The sequence below is a fragment of the Bos javanicus genome, chromosome 6 (genome assembly GCF_032452875.1).
Source record: "Bos javanicus breed banteng chromosome 6, ARS-OSU_banteng_1.0, whole genome shotgun sequence".
Lineage (NCBI taxonomy): Eukaryota > Metazoa > Chordata > Mammalia > Artiodactyla > Bovidae > Bos > Bos javanicus.
Window position 1 is genome coordinate 83669311 of NC_083873.1, and position 13825 is coordinate 83683135.

General features: G+C 37.2%; 1 protein-coding gene across 1 annotated transcript in view; it reads right to left on the minus strand.

Moving 5' to 3' along the window:
• UBA6 (ubiquitin like modifier activating enzyme 6) overlaps positions 1 to 13825 on the minus strand; it is an 86195-nt gene that overhangs the window by 47886 nt on the left and 24484 nt on the right. Inside the window, exons 3-8 of the mRNA XM_061420314.1 lie at positions 13581 to 13675; positions 13034 to 13062; positions 10774 to 10868; positions 10122 to 10233; positions 2381 to 2461; positions 61 to 183 (exon numbers count right to left, since the gene is read on the minus strand). Coding sequence (XP_061276298.1) covers positions 61 to 183; positions 2381 to 2461; positions 10122 to 10233; positions 10774 to 10868; positions 13034 to 13062; positions 13581 to 13675 — 535 coding nt within the window. The remainder of the gene's footprint in view (positions 1 to 60; positions 184 to 2380; positions 2462 to 10121; positions 10234 to 10773; positions 10869 to 13033; positions 13063 to 13580; positions 13676 to 13825) is intronic.

Here is a 13825-nt window from a genome sequence, read left to right on the forward strand (position 1 = left end):
CTTTTAAAAACATCAACTTAAAAATCAATCATAAACAATAATACACATATATAATCATACTTGCGTTATATCTGAAATGAAAATTTCTTTTGGTTCTTCTCCTGTTGTATCTAAAACTTCAAATTCATCACCAAAATCACAAAACAACCGTGACCAAATTCCATGTACATCTGCACTGATGAACTGTGAAATGAAAAAACAAGTTCAAGCTTAATACATCTATATAAAGAAAAAAACTCAACTATCTTTGGACCCTCTGGTGACCATTTTATTTATAATTAAGCATATTCTTTGAGATATAAAGTGATCACAAATATGATAAATTATTTGTAAAGTGGTTTCAGAATCGAGAGTTTAGGTATTTAGGATTGGATATTAGTGTCACAAAACTAGACGCAACATCAGCACATCATTGGATTTACATCATTCTGTAATTTTACAGAATTACATCATTCTGTTATTTTTAAATAACAAAAACTCCTGCCTTATCCTAAAAATCAAGCACAGAATATAAGAAAGAGATACCTTGGTTTAATAGTCTAGCAGTGAATTCTTGTTTTTCATTTTAGAAAAGCAGAATGGAGTGTCCATTCACCAAAAGCGGTAGAGTTAGAGGAAAACAAAAGAGAGCTAAAAGCTAAGAGTGAGTCATCAGAAAAGGGACTGAGGAACAGAGCACATCGAAGTTAGGAAAGGTAAAAACCAAATTCTTAAACACAGTCATAAATGTGTTCTTGAAAGTGATTTTTATTCCATACACACACACAGACACATACTCTGTTCTAAGAAAATATAAAGAAATTGTTCTTGTGCTTATTTTTAGATACTGATAATAAAGAAAAATTCTTAATCTGTAATACACATGATACTGTATAAACTGATATTTTTCCAAGAAAAACTAGCCTATTCATATTTAGGCATAAGAATGTAGCTCATTAAAATGACTTATACTCCCTATCAAATAAAGTCATAAAACGGTTAACAGATTACCTTCTACTTGATCATGCACTGCCTTTACTATTGAAATAGCTATTTACAGCATTCTTTATGAGTCATGAAACAGAAGAAAGTTAGAAACTTTTAAGTTTGCAAATTGAAAAACAATTTCTTTCTTTGCAAAACTTTAAAGTATGGATAAATGTATCCATCACAGAAACAAAAATTTTAGTTTATAAACTAGTATAATTGGAGAAGGCAATGGCACCCTACTCCAGTACTCTTGCCTGGAAAATCCCATGGACAGAGGAGCCTGGTGGGCTAGAGTTCATGGGGTTGCCCAGGGACAAGGGAGCCTGGTGGGCTGCCATCTATGGAGTCGCACAGATTCAGACACGACTGAAGTGACTTAGCAGCAGCATAATTACTTTATAAAACTTCTCTGCCCTGTTCGAAGTTTAATGACTACTATATATCTTATTCATCTTAATAATTTATGAACTATGGCACAAATGTTCTATAAGGTATATATATGCTACGTAAATACCACAGTCCAAAAATTTTCAGCACATCTATCTGATACAGAATGATGATAGTTCAGTGCCTATCTCAAAGGAACAAACAGCATTTTCCTTTTTTCAAAGGAATAAAGGACTCCAATAAAGAAGTGCAGTTAGTAGTATGTATTCAACTGCAGGGGATGAATTATGATTTGTCCCATCTAGACCTCTTTCCAGTCTTCTGAGTATCATCACTACTTATCTAATTATTTTGGACAAAAATTTCAGAGTCATTCTTGATCATTCTTTCCTTCACAACTCTCATTTATCCATGCTCAATCCATTAGTCTTTTTTACAAAGGATACTTCAAATTCAACAACTTTTCACAATCTCTATTTTCATCTCTTTTGAAAAAGGCACCAGCATCTCTCACTTGGACTACTTACTGCATTAGCCCCTAACAGGTCTGGCCACCTCTATTCTACTTTTACAATTCAACAGTTCTTTCTTTTTGGTCTCATGATCCCTTCATGTTCTTAAAAATTATTGACAATCAAATGAGCTTTTGTTTATGTGGGTTAAATCTACTGATAATCACTGCGTTAGAAAGAAAAGCCAACATAAACACACATTCCTTCAGCTGTTAGAGCAATGATATCACCATCAAGTAGACTCTGGAAACTCTACTGCACCCCATAAGAGAATCAAAGTGAAAAAGGCAAATAACATTTCAATAATATTTTAAAAATAGTTTGACTTTGCAGACCCTAAGAAAGGATCTCAGGGACCCTCAGTGTCCTTGGATCACACTTTGAAAATAAAAATTAAAAATATTACTCATGTAAGAAGTTTCTTGTGCAATTCACTGAAAAGCTACAAATTCTAATAGTGAAAGTGCATTTTCTTTGGTAAACTATGTGTCATTATTAAGTGATATTATCACCTTAATTGGAGGGCACTGAGAGCGGCAGAAGTCATTGATCTTCTTCTGCACTGAAAGTTTCATCTCCGTCAATACTACACACTGTTAAGAAGGATACAAGAAATTAAAGGTTAAAAAATAAACAATTATTTTGGTAGTGCACAACTTCTAACTCAGAAGCATCCCAGTTTGCACTCTGCTAAAAATACATTGTTTTCTTTGGAAAAAATACTAACCTACTGTATTCCATTTTAAGGTTAACACCTTCACAGATATAGAACAGCAAAAGTGAAAGTAACATACACTGACATCTCTAGGTATCTACAGTGGGATTGGTTCCAGAACCAAAACCTGTGGACATTCAAGTCCCTTACATAAAATGGCATAGTACATACAGGGAAAAACCTGCCCACACTGAATTCAATTGCCAGTACAGACTTCACAATTAGAAGCAAACCTTAACATTCTCTATGGTATATATGCATCCAAAATGATTGGAGATTTTACTTTATCTGTTACTGCCATGGAGCTGCTAAGCTACTCATCAGAGTGTAAATTAAATGCTAGTTTAAAAGGATAACAATTACATTTTTAAAAAGACACATTAGTTGGCTTAAGTTCAGTTCAGTCGCTCAGTTGTGTCTGACTCTTTGCGACCCCATGAATTGCAGCACACCAAGCCTCCCTGTCCATCACCAACTCCCAGAGTTCACTCAGACTCACGTCAAGTCAGTGACGCCATCCAGCCATCTCATTCTATGTCGTCCCCTTCTCCTCCTGCCCCCAATCCCTCCCAGCATCAGAGTCTTTTCCTATGAGTCAACTCTTCGCATGAGCTGGCCAAAGTACTGGAGTTTCAGCTTCAGCATCATTCCCTCCAAAGAAATCCCAGGGCTGATCTCCTTCAGAATGGACTGGTTGGATCTCCTTGCAGTCCAAGGGACTCTCAAGAGTCTTCTCCAACACCACACTTCAAAAGCATCAATTCTTCGGCGCTCAGCCTTCTTCACAGTCCAACTCTCACATCCATACATGACCAATGGAAAAACCATAGCCTTGACTAGACGGACTTTTGTTGGCAAAGTATTGTCTCTACTTTTGAATATGCTATCTAGGTTGGTCATAACTTTCCTTCCAAGGAGTAAGCGTCTTTTAATTTCATGGCTGCAGTCACCATCTACAGTGATTTTGGAGCCCCCCCCCAAAAAAGTCTGACACTGTTTCCACTGTTTCCCCATCTATTTCCCATGAAGTGGTGGGACCGGATGCCATGATCTTCGTTTTCTGAATGTTGAGCTTTAAGCCAACTTCTTCACTCTCCTCTTTCACTTTCATCAAGAGGCTTTTGAGTTCCTCTTCACTTTCTGCCATAAGGGTGGAGTCATCTGCATATCTGAGGTTATTGATATTTCTCCCGGCAATCTTGATTCTAGCTTGTGCTTCTTCCAATCCAGCGTTTCTCATGATGTACTCTGCATATAAGTTAAATAAGCAGGGTGACAATACACAGACTTGACATACTCCTTTTCCTATTTGGAACCAGTCTGTTGTTCCATGTCCAGTTCTAACTGTTGCTTCGAGATTCGACAGATATACATCACATCTTTGTTTTACGACAGTGTTACTAGTCAAACAAGCAAGTTCTGTTATTTAAGATAGCAAATTATCATTTTCAATGCTTACTTTTTTATCATCACCCAGTGAGATAAGCAGATTAAGTTTTATAATCAGATTTTATCATATCTGAAAAACTCATGAAAGGCCAAAATATTTTATTATGGTCAATTATCAATCAAAAATGTCAAAAGCAGGTCAAATCTCACAGTCTGGAGCTTTCCTTGATGCTGCTTCCAGGAAATGAATAACTCACTTTCACTACCAATATCTATCTGGGTGTGGATTTAGTTTTATCTAGCTTAGAACACGATGTGCTTCCTACAGAGAGGTAATTCTCCATAGCTCTCCCACTTGGTATTGCCATGAATGCAAGGCTCTGACCATTCTTTACGTGGGTTGTTTCTCAGGACTGCATTCGCCTGGTGCAAACTTGAGAAATGAGATAATGTCTCCCCTGGGACAAAGAACAAGCTTATTCATTGCTTGCTATAAAAAGGCAGGTTCCCCAAGCTCAATGTTCCTTTCTTCTAAAGGAACCCACCACATGTGCAGGCATCCACTGAGCCCTCTGCACAGCATGGGGGAGATGTGGAGGAAGGCAGGAGGAAACAAGGCAAATGTCATGCTCACACTTACCAGCTCAGGAGGAATTAAGTCCTTAGTCTCTGACCCAGGAATCTCATGTTTTCTGCTAGCATCCATGAAACTGTAACAAGCTAACTTATTAGCTTTCAAATTCGGTAAAATCAAATCTTATTAGACTCAGTACATACTGAGTCTAACAGTACTTACTGAGCCTGGTCTGTGTTTCACCAATGCTGGAAAATTCCCAAGCACTGTTTATTTGAATAAGCCTTTCTCTAGAAGTCCAACCCCATGAATTAGAGCTTTTTACTCAAGCTATCATTTTTTAAAATTTCTCTTTCATATATTCTTTCTGTATGCTGTAGTCTCAAAAATATCCTCAGCTCTATCCTTCAGTCCATTAATTCTTACATGCACTGTTTAATCTACTCATTAAGTTTTAACTTTTAGGACTATTTTTTCCATTTCAAAAAGTTCTATTTGTTATATCTGCCTAACTGCTTTCACTAGTATCTTATTTTCATATTGTATATTTAATCTCTTCTTATAAGATTTAGTTTGAACATTTTATAGTCCCCATCCAATAATTCTATTATCTGAAATTCTTGGAGGTTTAGCTCTATTGTTTGCTATATCCACTGACTCTTGATCATGCTGAACTTTTTCCTGTCTTATTATTTTGTATTATGAACACAGCCTCATAGGGGCTTTACACATTAGAATAAACTGTGGCTTGGTTGAGGATATATGCTGCTACATCTTTGAGTTTTGTTTCTTTCTGGCATTCCAGTGTATCACCAGCTCAGTACTACGTTTTAACGTTAAGTTCTCAGCTTGGAAAATTTAAATTCATATCAAACTTATGTGAGGGCATGCCTATGGTTAAGAAGTCCCAGAGAAGATCTTTTTTTTTTTTTTTTAATCCAGAGTTCCAGAGAGCTCTGTGTGAATCACAACAAACCGTGGAAATTCTTAGAGATGGGAGCTTCAGACCACCTTCCCTGTCTTCTGAGAAACCTGTGTGTGGGTCAAGATGCAACAGTTTAAATTGGACATGGAACAACTGACAGCTTCCAAACTGTGAAAGGTGTATGATAAGGCTGTATACTGTCACCTTATTTATTTAACTTCTATGCAGAGTATGTGCTGTGCTCATGTGCTGAGTTGTGTCTGACTCTTTAAGACATTATGGACTGTAGCCTGTTAGGATCTTCTGTCCATGGAATTTTCCAGGCAAAAATACTAGAGTGGGTTGTCATTTCCTACTCCAAGGGAATATTCCTGACCCAGGGATCAAATCTGCATCTCTGGTGTCCTCTGCATTGCTAGGAGAATTCTTTACCACTGCACCACTTGGAGGAGAAGGCAATGGCAACCCACTCCAGTACTCTTGCCTGGAAAATCCCATGGACGGAGGAGCCTGGTAGGCTGCAGTCCATGGGGTCACTAGGAGTGGGACACAACTGAGAGACTTCACTTTCACTTTCATGCACTGGAAAAGGAAATGACAACCCACTCCGGTGTTCTTGCCTGGAGAATCCCAGGGGGAGCCTGGTGGGTTGCCATCTCTGGGGTCACACAGAGTTGGACATGACTGAAGTGACTTAGCAGCAAGAGCAGCACCACCACTTGGGAAACCCATATGTAGAGTACACCAAGTGAAATGTCGGGCTGGATGAATCACAAGCTGGAATCAAGATTGCCAGGAGAAATATCAACAACCTCATATATGCAGATGATACTGCCCTAATGGCAAAAAGTGTAGAGTAACTAAAAAGCTTCTTGACAAGTGGGAAAGAGCAGAGTGAAAAAGCTGGCATGAAATTAAACATTCAAAAAACTAAGATCATGGCATCTGGCCCCATCATTTCATGGCAAACAGAAGGGGAAAAAGTAGAAGCAGAGACAGATTTTCTCTTCCTAGGCTCCAAAATCACTGCAGTTGGTGACTGCAGCCATGAAATTAAGACACTTCTCCTTGGAAGGAATACTATGACAAGCCTAGACAGCATATTAAAAAGCAGAGACATCACAAAGATCCTTATAATCAAAGCTATGGTTTTTCCAGTAGTCATGTATGGATGTGAGAGCTGGACCATAAAGAAGGCTGAGTGCCAAAGAACTGTTGCTTTCAAACTGTGGCGCTAGAGAGGAGTCTTGAGAGTCCCTTGGACGGCAAGATCATCAAACCAGTCAATCCTAAAGGAAATCAAACTTGAATATTCTTTGGAAGGACTGATGCTGAAGCTGTAGCTCCAATACTTTGGCCACCTGATGCAAAGAGCCAATTCAATGGGAAAGACATTGATGCTGGGAAAGACTGAAAGCTAAAGAAGAAGGGGGCAGCAGAGGATGAGATGGTTAGATACAATCACTGACTCAGTGAACATGAATTTGAGCAAACCCTGGGACATAGTAGAAGATAAGAGGAATCTGGCGTGCTGCAGTCCATGAGGTTTTAAAGAGCTGGACACGACCGAGTGACTAAACAACACCAACAAGAGAAAATAGACAAATTTTCTATTCTGATGGTCAAAGATTGTTCTAATACACCTTTTCATTAACGGTGTAGCTTTCTGAGGTTCCAGAGAGTTACAAAGAGGTGGTAGGCCTCAATTATATACTGTATCTCATACAGACAAATTTTTATCTAGTTTCTGTGTGATCATTCCCAATTCCCAAGAAACGTGGTAACTGAGACAAGCAAACTCTGTCCAGAAAGTGAACACAGCCACAGTTAACTGGTTTCCTTTTAATTATCTATTCAATTTTGGTCTCTGAGCATTTCCCTTATACCATTTTGACCTCATGCAATCACTGAAAAAGAAGTCTATTAAGTAATTCTACTGTAGACAGTCTATTAAATATCTCTAGCAGGATGGATTTCAAGTTATCCAGTCAGGAATGGACAATTACAATAATCTTTAAGTGGGTGTGATACTGTCATTATCATAAGAAATACATATTTTGTCTTCATTCAAGGTTCCTAGCACATAGTTGTTACTGCTCTCGTGATTTCCTATGTAAGAGCTCAGGGGCATCTTTCATTATAATATTTAGTTTTGTTCTTTGGGACATATCTTCACAGTGAAAAAGGTGAAGTAAATGTCTTGTTTTTCATAACAAGTCCTTTCAGACACACCTGAGTTTATGTTAATGAGTTACTTTTGGAAAGCCCCTAAGGATGGGGGCTGGTTGTTAGGGGAACCAACCTTGGGCTGTAAGGTTCAGAACCTTCAGCCCTATCTCCCAGACCTCTTGCGCTGGAAACTGACTTAATCACCAATGGCCAATGTATACTATTATACATTTTTATATAAGTATACATTATATATAAGTCATTTTTGCTTACATAATAAAGCCTCCATAAAAATCCTTGAACCAGGGGCTTCAACATTTGGAGGTACTGGGAAGGTGGCGTACTGGAGAGGCCATGGAAACATGGCACCCATGGCACCCATCCCCCCATCCCCTGACCTAGGCATCTCTTCTATCTGGCTGTTCCTGAGTCATAGTCTTTTATAATACAATAAACTCATAATCTAGTAAGTAAACTGTTTTTCTGAGTTTGTGTGCCGCTCTACTAAACTAACTGAACCTAAGGAGGGGGTTGTGAAAACATCTGATTCATAGCCAGCTCTGAGAAGCACATGTAACAACCTGAATTTGCAACTGGCATCAGAAAAGGGCTCGAGGATGTGGGTTCTTATAGCACTGAGTCCTTAACCTGTGGGATCTGACACTATCTTCTCCAGGCAGAGTGTCAAGACAGAATTGAAGGACACCAAGCTAGGTGTCCAGAGTTGGAAAATTGCCTGGTGTACGGGGAAAAGGCATAAACATATAGTCACACAAGTGTCAGAAGTATTGAGATCTTAAGAAACACAGGAGTGCTTTATCCTAGACAATGGGTATCATAATATCACAGGAAAAAATGCAGTCACTTTCAGAACACCCCAGGCGTTGGGAATTTTTGTTTTTATTTGTTACCTAACGAAGACTGAACTGTTGATCCACATTATTTACTTCTGTGTACCTGGGCTATATATTACTCTTTGCCTATGGCCTTAGGACTTTTGCCTGGAAAATCCCATGGATGGAGGAGCCTGGTGGGCTGCAGTCCATGGGGTCGCTAACAGTCGAACACGACTGAGCAACTTCACTTTCACTTTTCACTTTCATACACTGGAGAAGGAAATGGCAACCCACTCCAGTATTCTTGCCTGGAGAATCCCAGGGACAGAGGAGCCTAGTGGGCTGCCGTCTATGGGGTCGCACAGAGTCGGACACGACTGAAGCAACTTAGCAGCAGCAGCATGGCTTTAGGAAGAGTACAGTGTGCTTTCCTGCTCCTTTACTTTGGACTTGACGATGTGACCTGCTCTGGTCAACAAAATATTAATGGAAGTAACACAAAGAGAGGTTTGAAATGTGCTTGGAACGTGGCACTTGCTCCTTTGTATTTCTGCTACTGGTATGAGACCATGTCTCAGGTAGCCTCCTGGTCCCAGAAGAGAGGTTCATAGACCAGGACTCAGACTGTGGAGTTCAAGTATAGCTAGAACAGCTGAATTCCAACTGACATCCAGAAGCATGAGAAAGAAACGCATGTTGCTATAAACCACTGAATTTGCAGTTTCTCATGCACGTTACTGTGAAAATAGCTGACTGATATAATTGCTTTGTAATTCTTAGGTCCTTGCCCTAAAACAAAGCACTTTAAAGGTATTATTCTAAGTCTTTTAACCTGAATTTTTTGATCTACTTAATAGACTATATTAAATCAGTACTTTATTAATACTTAATGATTTGCCTTCAGTTCAGTTCAGTCGCTCAGTCATGTCTGACTCTTTGCGACCCCATGGACTGCAGCATGCCAGGCCTCCCTGTCCATCACCAACTCCCGGAGTTTACACAAACTCATGTCCATTGAGTCGGTGATGCCATCCAACCATCTCATCCTCTGTTGTCCCCTTCTCCTGACTTCAATCTTTCCCAGCATCAGGGTCTTTTCAAATGAGTCAGTTCTTCACATCAGGTGGCCAAAGTATTGGAGTTTCAGCTTCAACATCAGTCCTTCCAATGAACACTCAGGACTGATTTCCTTTAGGATGGACTGGTTGGATCTCCTTGCAGTCCAAGGGAGTCTCAAGAGTCTTCTCCAACACCACAGTTCAAAAGCATCAATTCTTTGGTGCTCAGCTTTCTTCACAGTCCAACTCTCACATCCAAACATGATTACTGGAAAAATCATAGCCTTGACTAGACAGACCTTTGTTGGCCAAGTAATGTCTCTGCTTTTTAATATGCTGTTTAGGTTGGTCATAACTTTCCTTCCCAGGAGTAAGTGTCTTTTAATTTCATGGCTGCAATCACCATCTGTAGTGATTTTGGAGCCCCCAAAAATAAAGTCTGACACTGTTTCCACTGGTTCTCCATCTACTTGCCATGAAGTGAGGGGACCGGATGCCATGATCTTCATTTTCTGAATGTTGAGCTTTAAGCCAACTTTTAACCTTGGAATCTGTCAATAACATCTGATATAAAATGGAGTACTAACCTGGTATTTATCTAAGAAGGAGAGATCTGTGGTTTCATTTAAAGGAATAGAAGATGATGTAACATGAACATATGGATTTAATTCTGCAATATGTTGAAGTACAGCTTCAGCCCTAAAAAAACAAAACACATACATACAAAAAAGAAAAAAGATTTTTACTACTCTTTTGTTCAAGAAACACATTCAATTCTTCAAATCTGGACACTTTGAAGACATTAGAGAAACCTAAATGTTACAAAATTTCAATGGGAATTTTAAACTAGAGAGGAAGAAAAGAAGCTAGACTTATTTTTACTATACAATCTTAAGATGTAGCACACTGTCATATTCCAGAGTAAGTCACACAATCTCAAAATATACATACCCTTATAGGCCAATGCTCCTTCATTTTCTTAAGAACAGAGCAATAATAAAGACCTACTTTAACAATCTCAAAGAAATTCATTCCTAAGTAGCAATGTGACAATATTAAAATTTTGAGAAACATAAATATTTACATGTCAGTACTTATTTGTCTGTGGTAGAGTGAATTTATGGTGATGAGTTAAATAGCTAAAACTGAATTGGTATTCTAGATTCAGAAAATGTTCTAAGTAACTGCAACATTAAAAAAAAAAATCCTATGATAACACAACAAAATATCTATCTTCACCTGTTTCTTATATTAACAACATCATCTTCACAGAGAAAGAAGTTTGTTCCTAGATCCCATGCTTGGCATTTTTCTGTATCATGAATTGTAAGTGCCTTCAAAAAGGAGAAAAATATCTGTTAAAGTCAGGAGTAAATCAAGGATGTTCACTATCTCCAATATTATTTACACTGGGTTGGAACTATTAGCCTGTGTAATTAGACAACAGAAAGTAATTAAAATCCAGTTAGATCCATTCACAGATAATATGACTATAGACATCTAGAAATCCAGAAAAGATCACGGAAAAACTATTTTATTAGTATTATTTCTTTTATAAACACAACATATTTTTTAATGCCAGTATATTATTTTTTTGCAGAGATCAATGTTGTATTAACTTGAACATACCTTCATTATTCAACTGTGAAATGAGCTAAGATAAATCTTAAAAGCAGGGTTTTGATTACTTAAAATAGTAAAACTGTAATTCCAAGTTACAAAGACATTTATATAACCATATTTCTAGCTATTAATAGCTGTATACTAATGACAGTAAGAATTAACAATACTTTCCACTTATGACAGTTATCAATAACAATTCTCAATTAATTAAGTCAATAATAATTAACATGATGGTCATATTGTAATTCCATATAAACTTACTATATTTTGCTGTGGGTGTGTATGTATGTATTTTACAGATAGTACTGAACCCTAGTTGACTTTAAAAAATGAATACATTAGGCACATTACCATGCACTTACATTATTATGGCACCTTTGTATTATGAGAAAAGCTACTTTAAAAAACAGTAAGAGAATTTAAGTTTAGGAAAGTAGCATGTCATATAAATCAACATACATACAAAATTTTTAAAATTCACATAAACAAACTTTTCCAAATGGTCATGTTTAAAGTAAGAAAGATACTAACTGGAAAAAAGATATTTTTAACTTATATTACAAGCCACAAATATGGACACAGGGTATACCAAAATAGAAATATGTAGGGGCCGTCAAAATATTTAAGCATGTTCAACTTTGCTCAAGAATGAAATACCTTTTCTCATTCATCAGCATGGCATAAATCTAAAAGTTTAACAATATGCTCTATTGGTGGGAGTGAAGTGAATCAGGCATTATTGGTGGGCATGTGAAACTGCAAGGAAGAAAACAAAATCAGGGAAGGGAGATCTACTGATTAAAAGAAACCAAGTTCAGTATATGGGCTTTACCTGGATACGGATTAGAACAAATCAAATAAAAGAAAGGAAAATATGAACTCTAACTAGATACTTGATAGTTATGGTAGGCAGTCTTCTATGATAGCCCCAATGATTCATACCTCTTGATATTCAGGCTTTTGTGTTATCTCATCTCCTAAGTGACTATAATGACTTTAATGACTATGGCATATGTGATGGAATGTCACTTCAGAGATTAGGTTACAAAAGACCTGGCACATTACCCTTCTTATCTTTTGCTTGCTTACTCTGATGAAACAAGCTGCCATACTGTGAGCTGCCCTCTGGCAAGGGCCACATGGGAAGGAATTGAGGGTGACCTCCAATCAATAGCCAGCAAGGAACTGAGGTGGGAATGTGAACTGGCACATCCTTGCCACTGAATCCTACCAATAACTACATGAGTGAGCTTGGGAAGCAGACCCTTTCCCCAGCCTCAAGATGACTGCAGGCCCTGCCAATATGTTGACTGGAGCTTTGTGAGAGACGCTCAACCAGAGGAATTAGCAAAGTTACATCTAATTCCTGACCCAAAGAAAGTGATATAAATGCTGTATTTCAAATTGCTAAGTTTTGTTTGACGATAACAATGATATTTTTAAAATGTTAACGTTTTTAGGTATGAAAGTGATAATGTAGCTGTTTTCAAAAAACACCCTTATATTTTAGAGCTATATACTAAAATAACTTAAGAACAACGTAATAGGATTTCTGAAATTTATATCAAATAACTGGGCAGTTAGGGGGCAGTGGGGAATGAGATACATGAAACAAATTTCTCTATGAGCTGATAGCTGCACGTATGAGATGTGTACATGGGGTTTGCTAAAACTATTCGGTTTTTTTTAGTATAATTTTGAAATTTTCTATAATAAAAAGTATTATTAAAAAAGGAAAATAGAGAATTAAGACAATTTTTCTACTAAATGAAGAAGCAATAATTAAGCCAAAGTATAAATAATATTATCACTACCGATGAGGGGAAAAAGAGTTCATAAAAGTAATTCTTCTTATGAAGGACATTTACCCACTTACCTTAATCCCTGCAAGAACAAGATTCTTTGCTATAAAGGGGGAAAAAAAAATAGCTTAATATTAGGAATTGTATATTAGATATGTTTTCATGGAGTCTGTTCATATCTCTGACTAATTTTAACTCTTTTACTACTTTAAAAATATCAGTTTCTTAGAAAATAGAGATGAACAAAAAGGAATAAAAATAAAATTTGATTTCCATAATCAAACCACACTGAGATAATCACTCTTAAAATTTCAGTGTACACTTCCAGACATGCTGTTATGAATATGTGTGTGCTCTCTACCATAATTAATGGATACAGAAAAAGATCATTTACAGCTATTAACAACACCAAAAGAGAAGCAAGAGAGTCATAACTGGTTTCTCATGGAAGAACGTGAAATAGTCTTGCCAAAAAAATAAATAATAAATAAAAATTGAATCTGATCAAGATTTTGGATCTAACTTCTTTTATAGAAAATAATACAAGGGAAAGGAATTAAATTATTTAAATTATGTTGCTCAAAAGCATCATATAAAATTATGAACAAAAATATTGCTTACCAATTTCCAAACCAAGACCACCCATACCACTTAAGAAAACATGGGACTTGGCCATCTTCTGCATTGCTGTGTCTCCAAGAACATACCTCTGTCGACTACATGTAAAACACAACAAAAATAAATTATTTCACCAAAATTGTATATCTTTTCCAGTTATTTGCAAGCTAATACCCTGGTGGCTAGATTCTGCCCACAGACTTTTTTTGGATCACTTGCACAGTACTTAAAATTCCTCAATTAACTGC